Genomic DNA, 19228 nt, shown 5'->3' with positions numbered 1-19228 from the left:
TGACCACTGAGTCATCTCAAGCCCCCATTATTATTATTATTAGGTTTTCTGAGAAAAAGTCTCATCCTAGATTGGTCTTAAGCTCATTATGTAGCTAAGAAATGGCCCTGATTGCTGATTCTCCTGCTTCCACCACTCAAATGCTGGAATAGCTGGGTGTGGTACACACACCTTTAGTCCCAGCACTTGGGAGGCAAAGGTAGGAGGATCGCTGTGAGTTTGAGGCCACCCTGAGATTATATAATGAATTCCAGGTCAGCCTGGACTAGAGTGAAATCCCACCTCGAAAAATCAAATAAAAAAAAAAATGCTGTCAGATGGCAGTGACCTTGGGATGACTCAGAAGGCATCATGGTGCTGGAAAGAAGTGACAGGAGTGCTGAGCACTGCAAAATCTCTATCCCACCTTCCAAGGCTCAGGGTCCATTGTGGAAGAGGTGCTGGAAAGAATGTAAAAGCCAAAGGAAGGGTATTACAACGTGCTCTTCCCACACACAAAATGGCCTGAATATCCATGACTCACAGTGCCTGACACTACCTACACAAGACTATCATAATAGGAGGAAAAGATGATGACATCAAAATAAAAGAGAGAGGGCTGGAGAGATGGCTTAGCGGTTAAGCGCTTGCCTGTGAAGCCTAAGGACCCCGGTTCAAGGCTCAGTTCCCCAGGTCCCACGTTAGCCAGATGCACAAGGGGGCTCACGCGTCTGGAGTTCGTTTGCAGAGGCTGGAAGCCCTGGCGCGCCCATTCTCTCTCTCCCTCTATCTGTCTTTCTCTCTGTGTCTGTCGCTCTCAAATAAATAAATAAAAATTTAAAAAAATAAATAAATAAAATAAAAGAGAGACTGATTGAGAGGAGGAGGGGATATGATGGAGAATGGAGTTTCAAAGGGGAAAGTGGGGAGAGGGAGGGCATTACACGGGATATTGTTTATAATCATGGAAGTTAATAAAAAAACTATAAAGGGCTGGAGAGATGGCTTAGCGGTTAAGCGCTTGCCTGTGAAGCCTACGGACCCCGGTTCGAGGCTCGGTTCCCCAGGTCCCACGTTAGCCAGATGCACAAGGGGGCGCACGCGTCTGGAGTTCGTTTGCAGAGGCTGGAAGCCCTGGCGCGCCCATTCTGTCTCTCCCTCTATCTGTCTTTCTCTCTGTGTCTGTCGCTCTCAATTAAATAAAATAAAATTAAAAATTAAAAAAAAAACTATAAAAACAATAAACTCAAAAAACAAATAAAATAAAATAAGTGCTGGAATTACAGGCGCTCATGACTACACTGAGTTTTACAGTGTGCTGGGGATAGAATTTGGGGCTTTGTGCATACTAACCAAGCACTACCAACTGAGCAACATCACCAGTTCCCAAAAGGCATTCTGATTCTGATTGACAGCTAATGGTCTCCAGCTCCCCTCTCTGCCTTTGGACACTGTGACCTCTGCAAGGTTGTTAAAACCTGAACTCCACTGCTAGCTGCACTCACACCCCGCCCTGGGCTCCCAGCCGGAGAATAACGCTTATATTTGTGATATTACCCTTTGCTCACTAAACTGTCCCTCACTCTCCCTGGTGCCAGGGGCCTCTGCCCGTGCACTCCATGGCCTAGCCCATAGTAGGTTCCACAACAGATGCTGAATGGCTGTCCCCTGGTGCTGAACCAAGAGTCTGGAAAGCAAAGGAAGAAGCGGTCCTAAGAACCCAGGGGCCACAGAGCTGGCCCCAGGCACAGTGCTGGGGCAATGGCTCAGTGGTTAAAAGTGACCACCTAGCATTTACCCAACAATAGGCCCTTCAGCAGCTGCACGTGGCTGGTGCTGTTCAAACTTGAGACTTGGGCTGGAGAGGTGACTTAGCAGTTAAGTGCTTGCCTGTGAAGCCTAAGGACCCTGGTTCGAGGCTCAATTCCCCAGGACCCACGTTAGCCAGATGCACAAGGGGACACACGCGTCTGGAGTTCGTTTGCAGTGGCTGGAGGCCCTGGCGCGCCCATTCTCTCTCTATATATCTGCCTCTTTCTCTCTCTGTGTCTGTCGCCTTCAAATAAATAAATAAAAATAAAAAAAACTTGAGACTTGCATGGAAAGGGCTGGGGCTCTGGCTCTACACTGTCCCATATAGTGGCCACAAGCCATAGGTGACAACTAAGCGATAGAAATGAGGCCAGTCCCAGCCTAGATGTGTTGTCAATATCAATACAAACTGGAATTCAAATAAATTTAGTTCAGAGGCTGGACAGATGGCTCAGCACTTAAGGCATTTGCCTTCAAAGCCTAAGGACCCAGGTTCAATTCCCCAGTATCTATACAAAGCCAGATACACAAGGTGGCACATGTGTCTGGAGTTTTTGCAGTTGCTAATGGCCCTGGAACACCCATTTTCTCTCTATCTGCCTCTCTCTTTCTCTCATAAATAAAGTATTTACATTTTTTAGTTCATGGCTAGAGAGATGGCTTAGCGGTTAAGGCGCTTGCATGTGAAGCCTAAGGACCCATGTTCGACTCTCCAGATCCCACATAAGCCAGACATACAAAAGGTAAGGCAAGCACAAGGTCACACATGCCACTAGGTGGCACAAGCATCTGGAGTTCGATTGCAGTGGTTGAGGCCCTGGCACACCAATTCTGTCTCCTTCTCTCTCTCTCTCTCTCCCTCCCCCCCCCCAAAATAAATAAATAAATAACTAACATTTTAGGGCTGAGGAGATGGCTTTGAGTTTAAGGCACTTGCCTGATAAGCCTAAGGACCCATGTTTGACTCTCCAGATCCCATGTAAGCCAGATGCACAAAAGGTGAGGCAAGTGCAAGGTTGCATGTGCTCACTGGTGGGGCAAGTGTCTGAAGTTCAATTTCAGGGGCTGAGGCCCTGCCGTGCTAATTCACTCTCTGTCTCTGTCTCTGTCTCTGTCTCTCTCTCTTGATTTCTCTAAAATAGAAAAGTTATCCACGTCAGCTTGAGCTAGAGTGAGACCCTGCCTCAAAAAAGAAAAGGAAAAGAGGGCTGGAGAGATGGCTTAGCGGTTAAGCACTTGCCTGTGAAGTCTAAGGACCCCAGTTCGAGGCTCAATTCCCCAGGACCCACGTTAGCCAGATGCACAAGGGGGCGCATGCATCTGGAGTTCATTTGCAGTGGCTGGAGGCCTTGGCATGCCCATTCTCTCTATCTGCCTCTTTCTCTCTCTGTCACTCTCAAATAAATAAATAAATAAAAATAAAACAAAAAAATTAAAAGAAAAAAAGTTTAGTTAAAAAACTATGTACAGTACTTTACTATGGCTGGGGGTGTATCTCAGTGGTAGAGCCTTACTATGCACATGGTTTGGGGTTCCATTCCCAGGATGACAAAGATAATAATTATCCCAACAATTCCTTTATATTACATGTTAAAATGATAATACATTGGGGTCAGGCACAGTACAAAAAAAATAGGGAAATCATAGTAATGTCAGCCTTGGGAATATTATTAGAGTAATGACATATTTGACATGTCTCTCTTTCATCTTATGCCTCTGTCTCGAGACAGTCTTGCTTTGTAGCCCAGTCTAGACTCAAATTTTCTATGCAGCCAAGGCTGGCCTCAAACTCCCCATCTTCCCACTCTAGTCCCCTGAGTCCTGGAATCATGATAGCTGTACACCCAGCTCTCTATCTCCACTTTACAGATAAAGCAGACTGAAGCCAAGAGAAGTCATGGAGATTGCACAAGGTCACATGGTTAGTGATAAAACCTATGAATCTGGTGCTGGGGAAAGAGCTCAGACAGAACCCTTTATGCATGCCTAACATGCATAAAATCCTGTGTTCTGGGCTGGAGAGATGGTAAGGTTAAGGTGCTTGCCTGCAAAGTCTAAGGACTCAGGTTCAACTATCCAGGACCCACATAAGACAGATGCACAAGGTGGTGCATGCCTCTGGAGTTCGTTTGCAGCAGCTCGGGGCCCTGGTGCACCCATTCTCCATCTGTCTGCCTCTTTCTCAAAAATAAATAAATAAACTGGGTGTGGTGGCACACGCCTTTAATCCAGCACTTGGGAGGCAGAGGAAGAAGGATTGCTGTGAGTTACAGGCCACCCTAAGAGTGAATTCCAGGAAAGTCTAGGCTAGAGGGAGAACTTACCTCAAAAAACAAAGTAATCAAGGGGCTGAAGAGATAGTTTAGTGGTTAAGCGCTTGCCCATGAAGCCTAAGGACCCCGGTTCGAGGCTCGATTCCCCAGGACCCACATTAGCCAGATACACAAGGGGGCGCATGCGTCTGGAGTTCATTTGCAGTGCCTGGAGGCCCTGGTGTGCCCATTCTTTCTCTCTCTCTCTCTGCGTCTGTTGCTCTCAAATAAATTTAAAAAATTTTTTTAAAGGTAATCAACTAAAAACCTGGGTTCTATCCCCAGGACTAAGGGGCTAGAGAGATGACGGTTCAGTGGTTAAAGGCATGTGTTTGCAAAGCCTGACGGTCCAGTTTCAGTTCCCCAGCACATACATAAAGCCAGATGTACAAAGTGTTGCATGCCCTTGGAGTGCATTTGCAGTAGCAGGAGGTTCTGGTGCACCCATACTCTCTCTGCTTGCAAATAAATACATATAGGTATATAAAGAAATGATCAAACAGCCCCTCTGAAGCCACAGAAGGGACATGGTGAAGGGACATGGTAACAGTAGCTTTCTCCATTTCCACCCACCTGTGTCTTCCTCATCCTCTTGTCTGCTTGGGTTCAAAGCCATGACCTGTACTGTCACAGAGTTGCGAGAAACAGTGCCACCACTGCGTCCTGGAGGCCACACCTTGTGGGTCTGCATGTGCTTCTTGACATTAGACTTCTGGGCAAAAGCCCGCCCACACGCAATGCACTGGAAGGGCTTCTCCCCAGTGTGGCTGTGGGGACAAAGCTGGTCAGCACGGTCGTGTAGGAATGGGGACAGGACCTCCACCTAAGAGCTTATCACCACCAGAAGGGCCAAAGAGACTGCCACCTGTCATTCAGACACCACGGAGACACGTCCTTTCACCCAAGAGGCAGCCCAGAGGTGGAAAGACCTGGGAGTTTGATCACCGTGCTAAGATGCTCAGACAACCAACCTGGAGCTGACCTTCTCCCTGGCTACCTCACCCTATGACATGACACATTTCCACTCAAATGGTGACTTCACCTGGGCGTGGTGGCGCACTCCTTTAATCCTAACACTCGGAGGCATGGGTAGGAAGATCTCTGTGAGTTGGAGACCAGCCTAGGACTACAGAGTGAGTTCCAGGTCAGCCTGGGTTAGAGTGAGACCCTACTAGTTGGAGGCGCTGCTAGGATTAAAGGTGTGTGCCACCACGCCCAGCTTTGAATTCTTTTTATTTAATATTTTATTTATTTACTTAAGAGGGAGAGAGAATGAGCCTCCAGTTGCTGCAAACAAACTCCAGATGCATGCGTCATCTTATGTACCTGGCTTACTGGGGAACTGAAGCTGGATCCTTAGCCTTCACAGAAAAGTGCCTTAAACCAATGAGCTAACTCTCCAGCCCAATCTCGCCCAGGCTGCAACCTTGAAATCTTGATCCTCCTGTTTCCACCTCCCAGGTGCTGGGGTTACAGGAGTACACCACCATCCCTGGAAAATTAGCTTTCTGTTTATGTTGCTAGGGACTGAAACCAGGGCCTCGCCCATGCTAGGCAAGCACTTTACCACTGAGCTAAATCTCCTGAGCTTAATGTGGGGGGGGGGGCAGGGAGGGTACACGTGGGGGGTGTGCAGTTTTGTATACCCTGTGCGCACAGTGAGGACACCAGAGGAGGATGTCAGTGTGCTTAATAGTTCTGTCTTTCTTCCTTAAGACAGACACTTGGAGCCCACTGTGTTCCGCCCCTCCCCCCAAGGGATTCAATATGTATTCTCAGGCTGGCCTCGAACTCACAGATCTTCCTACCTCAGCTTCCTAAGTGCCGGTATTAAAGACATGCGCCACCACAGCCAGCTATCCCTGCTTTTAAGTTAGACTGGCTGACCAACAAACATCAGTTATCCTGTTTCCAACCCCTCACCAGCACTAGAGTTGTAAGTGTGCAGCCGTGCCCAGCTTTTATTACTACTACTACTACTACTACTATTATTATTATTTATGAGCAAAGAGAGAGAATGGGTATGCCAGGGTCTCCAGCTACTGCAAATGAACCCCAGATGCATGCACCACCTTGTGCATCTGGCTTATGAGGTTCTTGGGAAGCTGAACCTTGGCAGACAAGCGCCTTAACTGCTAACCCTTCTCTCCAGCCCAGGTCCTCATTCGTGAGTAGCAAGTACTCTTACGTACTTACCTACTGAGCTATCTCCCTAGACCTCTGAACTCAGTTTTTTTGTTTTGTTTGTTTTGGTTTTCAATGTAGAGTCCGGCCCTAGCCCAAGCTGACCTGGATTTCACTCTTTTGTCTCAGGCTGGCCTTGATCTCACAGCAATCCTCTCGGCCTCCCAAGTGCTGGGATTAAAGGTGTGTGCCACCATATCCCATTGAACTCAGTTTGTTTTTAATATTTTTATTTTTATTTCTTTGAGAGAGAGAGGCAGATAGGCAGAGAATGGGCTCATCAGGGCCTTCAGCCGCTGCAAAGGAACTCCAGATGCATGCGCCATCTTATATATCTGGCTTACATGGATACTGGGGAATGGAACCTAGGTCCTTTGGCTTTTTAGGCAAGTGCCTTAACCACTAAGCCATCTCTCCAGCCCTGTTGTTTTTAGAGAATATTTTATTGAGCTGGGTGTGGTGATGCACACCTTTAATCCCAGCACTAAGGAGGCAGAGGTAGGAGGATTGCCATGAGTTCAAGGCCACCCTGAAATTACAAAGTAAATTCCAGGTCAGCCTTGGTTAAAGTGACACCCTACCACGAAAAGCAAACAAACAAAAAATAATATTTTATTATTTATTTGCAAGCGGGGTAGGGGGGGAGAAAAAGGAGAGAGAATGGGCACAGCAGGGCTTCCAGCCACTGCAAATGAACTCCAGACACATGTTCTACCTTGTGCATCTGACTTACATGGGTCCTGGGGAATTCAACCTGGGTCCTTAGGCTTCACAGGCAAACACCTTAACCACTAAGCCATCTCCCCAGCTCTGAACTCAGTTTTAAAAAAATTTAAATAACTCTGGGGCTGGGTGAATGATTTAGTGGTTAAGACATTTGCCTGCAAAGCCAAAGGACCCAGGTTCCATTCCCCAGGAACCACATTAGCCAGATGCACAAGGGGGCACACATGTCTAGAATTCATTTACAGTGGCTGGAGGCCCTGGCATGCCTATTCCCATTCTCAATCTCTCTCTCTGTCTCTCTCCCCTTTCTATGTCAAATAAATAAAAATAAAATATTTTTAAAAAACTTAAATAATCCTGAAGTAAAGTTTCCTATCGCTCTTACATATATGTAAGAACCAGGTACCTGAGACTACATAGTGAGTTCCAGGTCAGTCTGGGCTACAGTGAGAACCCAACCTCACAAAACCAAAAAGAAAAAGGGGAGGGGAGGCTGAAGAGATGGTTCTCGGTGTTTAAGGTACTTGCCTGCAAAGCCTAAGGATCTGGCTTTGATTCTCCAGTATCCATTTAAAAGCTAGATGCACAAGGTGGAACATGCATCTGGAGTTCACTTATAGTGGCTAAAGCCCTGCCATGCCCATTCTCTCTCTGTCTCTATCTGCCTCTTTCTCTTTCAAATAAATAAATTATTTATTTATTTATTTTGGTTTTTCAAGGTAGGGTCTCACTCTGGCCCAGGCTGACCTGGAATTCACTATGCAGTCTCAGAGTGGCCTCAAACTCATGGTGATCCTCCTGCCTCTGCCTCCTGAGTACTGGGATTAAAGGTGTGCACCACCATGCCTGGCTCTAAAAAATAATTTTTTAAGTAGTAAGCATATAATTTTGTTTTGTTTTGTTTTTTGAGGTAGGGTCTCACTCTAGCCCAGGCTCACCTGGAATTCACTAGGAGTCTCAGGGTGGCCTCAAACTCACGGTGATCCTCCTATCTCTGCCTCCCAAGTGCTGGGATTAAAGGCATGCGCCACCATGCCCGGCTAATATAATTTAAGAACCAAAGCTGCACCATCCAATAAGGTATCAGATATCAGCCACATGGGACTCAACATTAACTTTATTAAAATTAAGAAACTAAAAAGATGCTGCGAGAGGGGCACATGCCCATAATCCCAGCACTCAGAAGGCAGAGGTAGGAGGATCACTGTGAGTTCGAGGTCACCCTGAGACTACATAGTGAATTCCAGGTCAGCCTGGGCTAGAGCGAGACCCTACCTCAAAAGGCCAAAATAAATAAGTAAAACAAACAAAAAAATAGAGTATGGTGGCATAACCCTATAATCTCAGCACTGGGGAGGCAGAGACAGGTATCTGCAGCTTGCTGATCAACCAGTCTAGCCTAATTAGGCTAGTTCAGGTCAAAAAGCGACCCTCTCTCTCAAAAAAAAAAAAAAAGGTGGGCTGGGGCTGGAAAGATGGCTTAGCAGTTAAGGCATTTGCCTGCAAAGCCAGAGGATCCTGGTTCAACTCTCCAGGACCCACATAAGCCAGATACACAAGGTGGCGCATGCATCTGGAGTTCATTTACAGTGGTTGGAGGCCCTGGCGTGCCCTTTTTTTTTTCTCTCTGTCCCTCTGCTTCTTTTTCCCTTTCAAATAAATAGGTAAAAATTTAAAAAGGTGGGGCGATGGCTTAGTGGTTAAGGCACTTACCTACAAAGCCTAAGGACATAGGCTCAATTCCCCAGTACCCATATAAGCCAGATGCACATGGTAGAGCATGCATCTAGTTTGCTTACAGTGGCTGGAGGCCCTGGCGTGCCCATTCTATCTGACTTTCTCCCTCTCTAATAAATAAATTTAAAAAAATTTTGTTTTTAAAAAAAGGTGGCAAGCCGGGTATGGTGGCACACACCTTTAATATGGCTGAGACACTTTTTTGTTTGTTTGTTCTTTCAAGGTTGGGTTTCCCCTCAGGCTGACCTGGAATTCACTATGTAATCTCAGGCTGGCCTTGAACTCTCAGTGATCCTCCCAAGTACTGGAATTTAAAGGAGTATGCCACCACTCCTGGCTGGAGACACTTTTTGGCTGTCACAGTTGTGGCCATGGTGAGGGATTATTGGCATCTAATGGTCAGAAGTCAAGGTTGATCTTGAACATTCTACAAGCATGGTCAGAATGACCCCAATGTCAAAGGTTCAATAAGGCCAGGGTTATTCTTTGTGTGTGGCTGGAATGTGAGAATAGTTCATTACATTTCTCCTTCCCCTCCCTCTCCCTCTGAGATGAAAATCTACATGGAAAGTGCCAAAGATTGATTAGCTTGCTGGACATGATGGCATACACCTTTCATCCCAGCACTCAGGAGGCAGAGATAGGGGGATTACCGTGAGTTCAAGGCCATCCTGAGACTACATAGTGAATCCTAGGTCAGCCTGGGCTACAGTGAGACCCTATCCCTGCCCCTCCCCCAAAAAAATGATAGATAAGCTCAAAGTTGAAGCATCTCTCCAAGGACTGAAACTGAAAAGGGAATAAACTGTCTAAGAATTTTCTAACACCATAACCGTGAATGACTCAAAATCACCCACATATCTCTGTATCCCACCGTGCAGAGGTGCTGAACAAGTCTACCCTGGATTTCACAGATGGAAACCCGAGGCTCAGAGGTATCCAACAGAAGGCCGTCCTGGCACAGCTGGCAGCCCACAGGCCAACCCTTCTAACAGATGCAAGACAGGCGAAGCCTCACATGTGTGCAAAGCCTCTGTCGGTCCAAGTCTACCCCACCCACTCACATCTATAGCCCCATCTTCCTGTCATGGTGAGCAGACCCCTGGCCCTGGTCTTGAGAGGGAAGAAGGAGGCCATCTTGACCTGAATTGCAGGTCTGGAGAGTGTGACAGGGCAGGGAGGGCCTTGATCCCATCTGGGCCTGAGCACCATGCCTCACTTCCCCACAGCGCACCCCGGCCAGGGCTGCGCACGAGCCACTGGCCCGGCTACCTTCGGACGTGCTGCTGCAGGTCAAAGTTTTTGGTGAACGACTTGTCACAGTAGGAGCACTTGAGTTTCTGAGCCTTGGGCTTCCCGGAAGCTAGAAGACAAAGCGAGGAGAGAGATGGTGAGACTGTGGGCCCCGCTGAGGTACCACGAGAAGCCTCCACACACTCTACCCTCAGTACCCAGAACCAGATGGCCCCACCCCAGGAAGTCTCCAGGTAGGCCCAGGCAGGTCAAGAGGCACAGGTGAGCTTCTCACGGGGCCCAGAAGAAAAGTCCAGGTTATGCTCTGGCTGAAAAAGCCAGATGAAGTTCTCAAAGGGCTCTTCTGCGCCAGGAGATAAAATTCAGCCTCTGCGATGGCCTTCACCATTTCACCTTTCTTTTCTTTTCCTTTCCTTTCCTTTCCTTTCCTTTCCTTTCCTTTCCTTTCCTTTCCTTTCCTTTCCTTCCCTTCTTTCTTTCTTTCGTTTTTTTTGGTTTTTTGAGGTAGAGTCTTACTCTAGCTCAAGCTGACCCGGAATTCACTGTGTATTCTCAGGGTAGCCTCGAATTCACAGCAATCCTCCTACCTCTGCCTCCCGAGTGCTGGGATTAAAGGCGTGCGCCACCACACCCGACAGCCCATTCCACATTTTCTAAGTCCTACCAACCTTACCTTCCCCTCTCTCTAGCTGCAATGGACTCCTTGCGAATCCGGAAGACCTCAAGCACGGCCCCACCACAGGGCCTTTGCACCTGCTGGTCCCCCTTGCCTGGAATGCTTGTCCCTACAATGCCCACAAGGCTGCTTTCCTCTCTTGCCCAGATGGCTGGGTGTCATTTTCTTTGAGGTAGGGTCTCTCTCTGGCCCAGGCTGACTTGGAATTCACTATGTATTCTCAGGGTGGCCTTGAACTCATGGCGATCCTCCTACCTCTGCCTCCTATGTGCTGGAATTAAAAGTGTGCCCTCCCCCCTGGGGGCTGAGCGTCATTTTCTAGTCTCTCCCAGTTGTTCTCAACTACACTATCTTTTTAGAGCAACCTGTAAGTATTTATTCATTCCCTGTCTTTCCCATTAACCCAGTAACTTACAGAAGAAGAGATGTGACTCGTCTACCCTCCTCTTCCTCCTGCTATGGGCACTGACCCAGGCACCACCCTCAGCTTCTCCATGGAGGACAGTCTCTGCCGCTCGGCTGACAGGTAGCCAGCTTCTCCTTTCTGACTCACAAATCCTCCACGTAAGAGAAACCTCAGTGTTCCTGTCCAACACAGACGTCTCCCAGCTTTCTTTGCAATTAGATATGGCCATGTGACTTATGTTCTCACCAATAAGATGTAAGGAAAAATCTCATACGGACCTTCTGGAACCTGAGAGGGCACAGTTGAAAAAATTATTTTCTCCCCCTCTTTCTCTATAAAATAAATAGATAAAAATAATTTCAAAAAGGGGGGTTGGCTGGAGGGATGGTTTAGTAGTCAAGGCATTTGCCTGCAAAGCCAAAGAACCCAGGTTTGATTTCCCAGGACCTACGTTAGCCAGATGCACAAATAAATAAATATAAATAAAATATTTATTTTCTTTTATTATTTGAGAGCAACAGACAGAAACAGGCAGAGAGAGAGAGAGAATGGGCACACCAGGGCCTCTAGCCATTGCAGACAAACTCCATATGCATGTGCCACTTTGTGCATCTATGGCTTTACATGGGGTACTGAGTAATCGAACATGGGTCCTTTGGCTTTGCCAGCAAGTGCTTGAAGTGCTAAGCCATCTCTCTAGCCCACATGCTATTATTTTGAAGTCACCGTTATTTCCAGATTTCCAACGCATGACACCAAACTTAAACTTACCCCTAACAGGGAGAACCAGAAACAAACAGCCTGTGGACAGGTCCACGCTAAGCAAAGATGCCCACGGCAGGTGAGCAACTCACCTTCTGGGAGCCCGCCCGCTCCTTTAGCCCGTCGAGTCTTCAGCGTCGGTGGGGAGTGAAAGGTGGCCACAGGCCCTGCAGTGACATTCGTCATGGGGGCCGTGGGGCTGGGTCCTTTGGGTTTGAAGCCCTGCTTGCCAGGGCTGTACACTGGGGGCGTAGGGTACACTGGGGCCTCCACACACTGGCTTGGCACCTGAAAGGACAGCACTGTGAAAGAGTCCTGCCAAGGCTAGGAGAGCCACCCCAGCCAGGGACGCTCCTGTTGCCCGGGCTGCTCTCAGCCACTGCCCCTTCATCACCACCTGGCTCAGTCACCCAGTCACTCTCAAGAGCCCTCCGAATGTCATAAAGCCAGAGGCCAGAAACAGCCTTGGAGCTGGGTGCCTGGGTTCAAACCCAGATTCAGCTGCATGCCATCTTGGTGGCTTTGAGGTTCAATTTGCGAGGGCTGGGAAGCTTCTCTTGCAAGCGCAGACTGAAAAGAGATGAGGATCTGTTCACAAAGCTAGACCGGGGCTTTAGAAGGGAGGTAGGAACCTTCTCCTGTACCCCTGGCTCTGCAGGCCAGGAGCCGTAGAATGGCTGCCTGGACCATGCATTTTGCTCCTGGCCTCCATCACAGCAGCTGTAGAAATAGCATCAGGGCTGAAGAGATGGCTTAGCGGTTAAGCGCTCGCCTGTGAAGCCTATGGACCCCAGTTCGAGGCTCGGTTCCCCAGGTCCCACGTTAGCCAGATGCACAAGGGGGCGCATGCATCTGGAGTTCGTTTGCAGAGGCTGGAAGCCCTGGCACACCCATTCTCTCTCTCTCCCTCTATCTGTCTTTCTCTCTGTGTCTGTCGCTCTCAAATAAATAAATTTAAAAAATTAAAAAAATTAAAAAAAAAAAAGAAATAGCATCAGAACCAGGTTACCAGCCTCTGGTTCCCAGCAGCTCTGGGCCAAGAACAATAGTGGAGGCCGGGAGTGGTGGCACACACCTTTAATTCCAGATCTCTGGAGGCCAAGGTAGGAGGCTCATTGTGAATTTGAGGCCATCCTGAAACTCCATAGGGAATTCCAGGTCAGCCTGTCTGGGCTACAGCGAGACCCTACCTCGAAAAAAACAAATGAACAACAATGGACCTGAAAACCATTGTGCTCATCACCCTTGGCTTTGCTTCCACCAACCCTACCTTTTGTTCCTCCAGCCCTGGCTTTAGCTTTTATTCTTTTTTTAGGGTCTCACTCTAGCCCAGGCTGACCTCAAACTCATGGTGATCCTCCTATCTCAGCCTCCCAAGTGCTGGGTTACAGGTGTGATTCATGCTGTCTGACTCTGTTTTCTTTTTTGTTTTGGTTTTTGTTTTTTTTTTTCATGGTTTCATATAGCTCAGGTTGGCCTTGAACTCCTGATCCTCCTGGCTCTACGTGATGGATGTGCTGGGTTTACAGGCATAGAACATGATGGCTGGCTTCTACCAGCAATCTCCTTTCTTTTTTTCCTCTTTTTTTTTTTTCGCATGTGTATGTTTGTGTGTTGTGTGTATATGTGGCATACGTGTGTATGTATGTGTACACGTATATGGAGGTCAGAAATTGACATCAGGAGTCTTCCCTAGTTGCTTTCTATCTCAGTTTCTTTGAAACATGGTCTCTCACTAAACCTACAGCTCAATGATTTGGCTAGACTAGCCAGCCAGCAAGCCCTATGGTTCTAGGGGCATCTTAAGCTTGTTTGTACTGGCAAGAGGCCCTGGCACACCCAGACTCACACTGTCTCTCTCAAGAAAAAAAAAAAAAAAAAGCAGCCTCTTGCCCTTCTCTATCCATGGGGACAATGGTGGCAGCAGCCCCTCTGCTGGCCCTTCCATCTCGCAGGCCACCATCATCCTCTCAATATCTCAGAAACTCCTTAGGAAAGCTTGCTCCAGTCTCCCCAAAACACTGTATGTCTCCCACAGGTCTGGGCTCTCTACACACAGATCTTTTGATCATGCACTGCCTACAAGCCTGGGATCCAGAGAGTCTGTGTCTGTGGGGCCCTGAATGTAGACAAACTGCATCTTCCATAACCATCCCTTCTAGTACCAGTGTCTGGAAGGTTCTATGCACAATCTGCCTTGAGAAGATTTCCTATATTATATTTCCTATAACTCATAAGAACTAGTTCAGGGCATTGATTGTTATCATGGCCCCATTCTTCACCCCTCCCCATACCCCTGCTTTTGTCGCTCTTCCCAGCTCCATCTAGTCCCTACCCTGGGTCTAAATTGTTTCATAATCTTTTTTTTTGTTGTTGAGGTACAGTCTCACTCTAGCTCAGGCCGACCCCTGGAATTCAATGTTTCTTTCTGTCTTATCTTTCTTTTTCTTTCTTTTTTAACTTATAAGAGAGAAGCTAAAAGCCCACCAGTTGAGAAAGACCTACTGCAGATGTTTATGGAGCCTAGGTCACCTCTCTCACACTCACATTTCCCAACTGCTCACTCTTCTCTCTTAAAATATATTTTATTTATTTATTTAAGAGAGAAAGAGGTAGATAGCAGAAGACAGAGAGAGAGAGAGAATGGGTACGCTGGGGCTTCTAGCCACTTCAAATGAACTCTAGGCCCATGCATCCCCTTGTACATTTGGCTTACGTGGGTCCTACAGAATCTAACTGTGGTCCTTAGGTTTTGCAGGCAAACATCTTAACCACTAAGCCATCTCTCCAGCACCCCTGGAATTCACTATGTAGTCTCAGGCTGGCCTGGAACTCATAGCAATTCTCCTACCTCTGCCTCCCGAGTACTGGTATTAAAGGTGTGCACCACAACGCCCAGCTTTTCTGAGATAGGGTTTGCTCTATCCCAGGCTAACCTGGAATTCACTATGTGGAACTCACAGCAATCCTTCTACCTCTGCCTCCTGATTGCAAGGCGTGTGCCACCATGCCCCAGCATGATCTGTTTTTAAATATTATTTATTTATTTATTTAAGAGAAAGAAAGAGAGGGAGGGAGAGAATGGGTGTACCAGGGCCTCCAGATACTGCAAACTCACTCCAGACACATGTGCCACCTTGTGCATCTGGCTTACATGGGTACTGGGAAGTCAAACCTGGGTCCTAAGGCTTTGCAGGCAAGCGCCTTAACCACTGAATCATCCCATTAGCCCTGGTTTTCCCAACATAAGTAATATTGTGCCACAAAGCTAAACCTAAGAGGCCTTCAGCACCTCCGCGTATGCTCTTGTACCTCCATGACGGCTATAAGCATCTGCTGGAGAATGAGTCACCTCCCCCTTCTTGTTCTATCCCAGGCCAGCCCAACCCAGCCACGCAGGGGAGCCCAGCCACGGTCTCACACAGAGGTCGTTAACTGACACACCTAGCTTGTTAAGGGATGTAAGACATGCTGGCCATAATGCTCAGTTAGTAGACTGCTTGCCTAGCATGAACAAAGTCCTGAGTTCAATCCCCAGCAGCCCGCAGACCACTGCATAGGGTGGGCGTGGTGAACCATATCTGTAGTCCCAGCACTTAGGAGATGGAGACGGAGGATCGGGAGTTTATGATCATCCTCAGCTCCATACCCTGCGATATATGCATCTCTACATAAACACATGAGAATGCGAGGGACAGGGACAGGTGTGGTAGTGCACATCTTTAATCCCAGCACTCGGGAGGCAGAGGTAGGTAGGAGGATCGCCATGAGTTCAAGGCCACCCTGAGATTACATAGTGAATTCCAGGTCAGCCTGGGCTAGAGAGAGACCCTACCTTGAAAAACCAAGAAGTCAGGGGAAAAAAAAAAAAACAATGCAAAAAGAAAAGGAGACAACTAGGTTGATAATCTGGGGGTCTCCGCTTCCCAGAGGCATGCTTCCAAAACTATGGTGACCACTGCGTGAGAGCAAACTGCATTTCTGCTTCAACCGCGCCCCAACCCAACATCTCAGGGTTTGTGTTTTTATATCAGTAGGCATGAAGCTCTCCCATGATGTGGGTATTCCATGAGGGCAGGGGTTGGGTCTGGTTTTGTGGCACACAACTGATGCTCAGAAAAGGCTCAAATTACCCATGATGGCCATGACCAGCTTCCTGCCACTGCTCACCTCCAGAGGTGGGTAGGGCTGCATCCCCAGGGCCTGGATCTCCACCGTTCCACTCCCAGCCAGGGGCGCACCCGCATTATATACCTCCACCACGCCATTCCCGCCGGGGTTGGGGCGCCCAGGAGGGCCGAGGGTCTGGGGTGGGGGAGGCGGGGGCTGAGGGGGCGGGGGTGGCGGCAGAGGTGGAGGGGGAGGTGGCGGCGGAGGCTGGGTGAGGTAACTGGGCACTGAATGCATGTTCAGGTTGCTCTGCAATCAGAAGAGAACATGTAAACATTGAAACCGCGGGATACCAGCATCAGGTTCATCATGGAAGGGCCTTAGCAAGTACTCGGGAAGACCAGCTACTCACTGGAAAGCTCAGAGGACAGTACTGAGAGAGGACAAGGAAACAAAGACCTGGGAGGATTCCATGGGGGATCAGCCTGGGGCACCCCTTCCCTCTTCTCCATGAAGGTGGAGAAAGCAGCTTTGGAAATGGATTAACAAAGGAGATCTAATGTAGCCATCATTAGAAAGGCGTCTTTGTAGGGCTGTCTCATGACTGGCATCTAAGAACCGCCCTCGGGATATACCCAGGGGGTACTGACCACACAGCAGCAGTTCACTAGACTGTACCAACAGTGTGGCTTATGTGACCAGCTCCTTCCCTTTCGGGAGTCTGAAAGTTGGTCTTGGGGAGCCAGGCATGGTGGCACACGCCTTTAATCCCAGCACTCGGGAGGCAAAGGTAGGAGGATTGCCGTGAGTTCAAGACTACCCTGAAACTACAAAGTGAATTCCAGGTCAGCCTGGACTAGAGTGAGACTCTACCTCGGAAAAAAAAAAAAATTATCTTGGTGGTTAGTCACCTGTGTGTTTTGGAAAATCTCATGGAGGGCTAGAGGGATGGCTTAGCGGTTAAGGCATTTGCCTGCAAAGCCAAAGAACCCAGGTTCAATTCCCCAGGACCCACATAAGCTAGCTGCACAAGGGGGCACACATGTATGGAGTTCGACACTCTCTGTCATATAAATAAATATATGTATATATATATTTAAATATATATATATATATATATATATATATATATATATATATATATATATATATGAGGGGGGGAATCTCAAGGAGCCACTGTGCTTTCTAACTTATTTCTCAGTTATATAGTTATAGCAAGACTAAAAATAGGGTGCAAAACAGCTGGGCTGTGGCTGGAACCCACCTGTAATGTGACAGCATCATTGCTATAGCAGGCTGGCCAGGGAAGGCAGACACTCCCCTATATTCTTAATCTCCTGGAGTTTATTTGTAGGCCTGAAATCAAACTCCTGAGAGAATTGCCTAACATGTACAATGTCCTGGGGTCAGTCCCCAGCACAGTAAAGAGGAAAAACAGGAAACAAGACCTGACGGGACACCCGCCCCTCCCCCCCCATCTCCTTACCTGCACAGGCGGGGGCCCTTGGGGCATGGGCTGGTCCAGCGATGTGAAGGCTGACATGGCAGACATGAGCACGTCATCACTCACCAAGATGTTCCCCTGCACCAGGGTCTGGATCAGTGGGGACGGGGGCACCGTGATGTACGTGGAGATCTGAACAGAGAGGAAGAAGAATATGTGTTTGGACACGTCTGCGGCTCTGTAAGGAAGCAGACAGGTGATGCCAAACACCTAGGTGCAAGCCACACACGATGGTGTAGTGGGAGACTGAAATGGGCAGCTGTTAGAACTTCAAAGCCAGCCTAAGCTACATAGTAAGTTAAAGGCCTCCCTAGATTATATATTGAGATCCTGTCTCAAAACAAACAAACAGAAAGAACAAAACAACAACAACAAAAAATAACCAGGGGGAAGCAGAGCTAGAAGGATCACTGTGAGTTCAAGGCCACCCTGAGACTACATAGCGAATCCCAGGTCAGTCTGAGGTAGGATGAGAACCTACCTCGAAAAAACAAAAAATAGTAGCCAGGCGTGATGACCCATGCCTTTAATACTAGCACTCAGGAGGCAGAGGTAGGAGGATAGCCATGAGTTCGAGGCCACCCTGAGACTACATAGTGAGTTACAGGTCAGCCTGGGCTAGAGCAAAACCCTACCTCGGAAAACCAAACAAAAAAAACAAAAACAAACAACAACAAAAAAACAAAGAAAGAAAAAACAAAAAATAAATTAAAATAGCCAAAAGACTCAGGTTCTAGAGTCGGAAGTAGCAAGATCACTGTGAGTTCAAGGCCAGCTTGGGCCTACAGATTTAGTTCCGGGTCAGCCTGGACTAGAGTGAGACCTTATCTCAATATATATATGTATATATGTGTAATATATATATATATATGGCTGGAGAGATGACTTAACAGTTAAGGCACTTGCCTGCAAAGAAAAAGGACCCAGGTTCAATTCTCTAGGAACTACATAAGCCAGATGCACAAGGTGACACATGCATCTGGAATTCATTTGCAGTGGTTGGAGGCCCTGGCATTACTATTCTCTCTCTTTTTCTCTCTCTGCCTCTTTATTTCTCACACACATAAATAAGTCAAAATAAAAGTAAACAAAAAAATTATTTGAAAAAAGATAGGGGCTTGGAGAGATGGCTTAGCAGTTAAGGTGCTTGCCTACAAAACCAAAGGACCCAGATTCAATCCCAGGACCCACATGAACCAGATGCAGAAGATGGCACATGCTTCTGGAGTTCATTTGTAGTGGCTGAAGGACCTTACACGCCCATTCTCTCCCTATCTGCCCCCCCCCCAACTCTTTCCCTCTCAAATAAATAAATGTTTAAAGGTGTGGTGGTGCATGCCTTTAATCCCAGCACTCAGGAGGCAGAGGTAAGAGGATCACTGTGAGTTCAAGGCCACCCTGAGACTACATAGTGAATTCCAGGTCAGCCTGGACTACAGTGAAACCTTACCTTGAAAAACTAATAAATAAACAAATAGGATTTGGGGCTGGGTAGATGACGACTCAGTGGTTAAAAGTCCTTGCCTGAGAAGCCTGAAGGCCTGAGTTGATGCCCTAGCACCCACATAAAGCCAGATGCACAACACGGTGCATGTATCTAGAGTTCATTTGCAGTGGCCAAAGGCCCTGGTGAGCCCATAAGCCTGATGCCCTAGTTTTTGCATCTGGCTTTGCATGAGTACTGGAGAATTGGACCTGGCCAAGTCTTTGCAAGCAAGAGCCTTTAACCACTGAGCCATCTCCCCAGCCTATGGGAGATATATATA

The 19228-nt window shown here is 47.8% G+C and overlaps 1 protein-coding gene across 2 annotated transcripts in view; it reads right to left on the bottom strand.

Moving 5' to 3' along the window:
* Znf341 (zinc finger protein 341) overlaps positions 1-19228 on the bottom strand; it is a 53306-nt gene that overhangs the window by 22414 nt on the left and 11664 nt on the right. For both annotated transcript variants that reach the window (XM_045157617.1, XM_045157618.1), the window contains 5 exons: positions 17445-17594; positions 16019-16267; positions 11941-12136; positions 10023-10113; positions 4677-4870 (listed from right to left, as the gene is read on the bottom strand). In XM_045157617.1, coding sequence (XP_045013552.1) covers positions 4677-4870; positions 10023-10113; positions 11941-12136; positions 16019-16267; positions 17445-17594 — 880 coding nt within the window. The remainder of the gene's footprint in view (positions 1-4676; positions 4871-10022; positions 10114-11940; positions 12137-16018; positions 16268-17444; positions 17595-19228) is intronic.

Source organism: Jaculus jaculus, chromosome 8, assembly GCF_020740685.1.
Source record: "Jaculus jaculus isolate mJacJac1 chromosome 8, mJacJac1.mat.Y.cur, whole genome shotgun sequence".
NCBI lineage: Eukaryota > Metazoa > Chordata > Mammalia > Rodentia > Dipodidae > Jaculus > Jaculus jaculus.
This window is presented reverse-complemented; position numbering and strand designations above follow the sequence as displayed.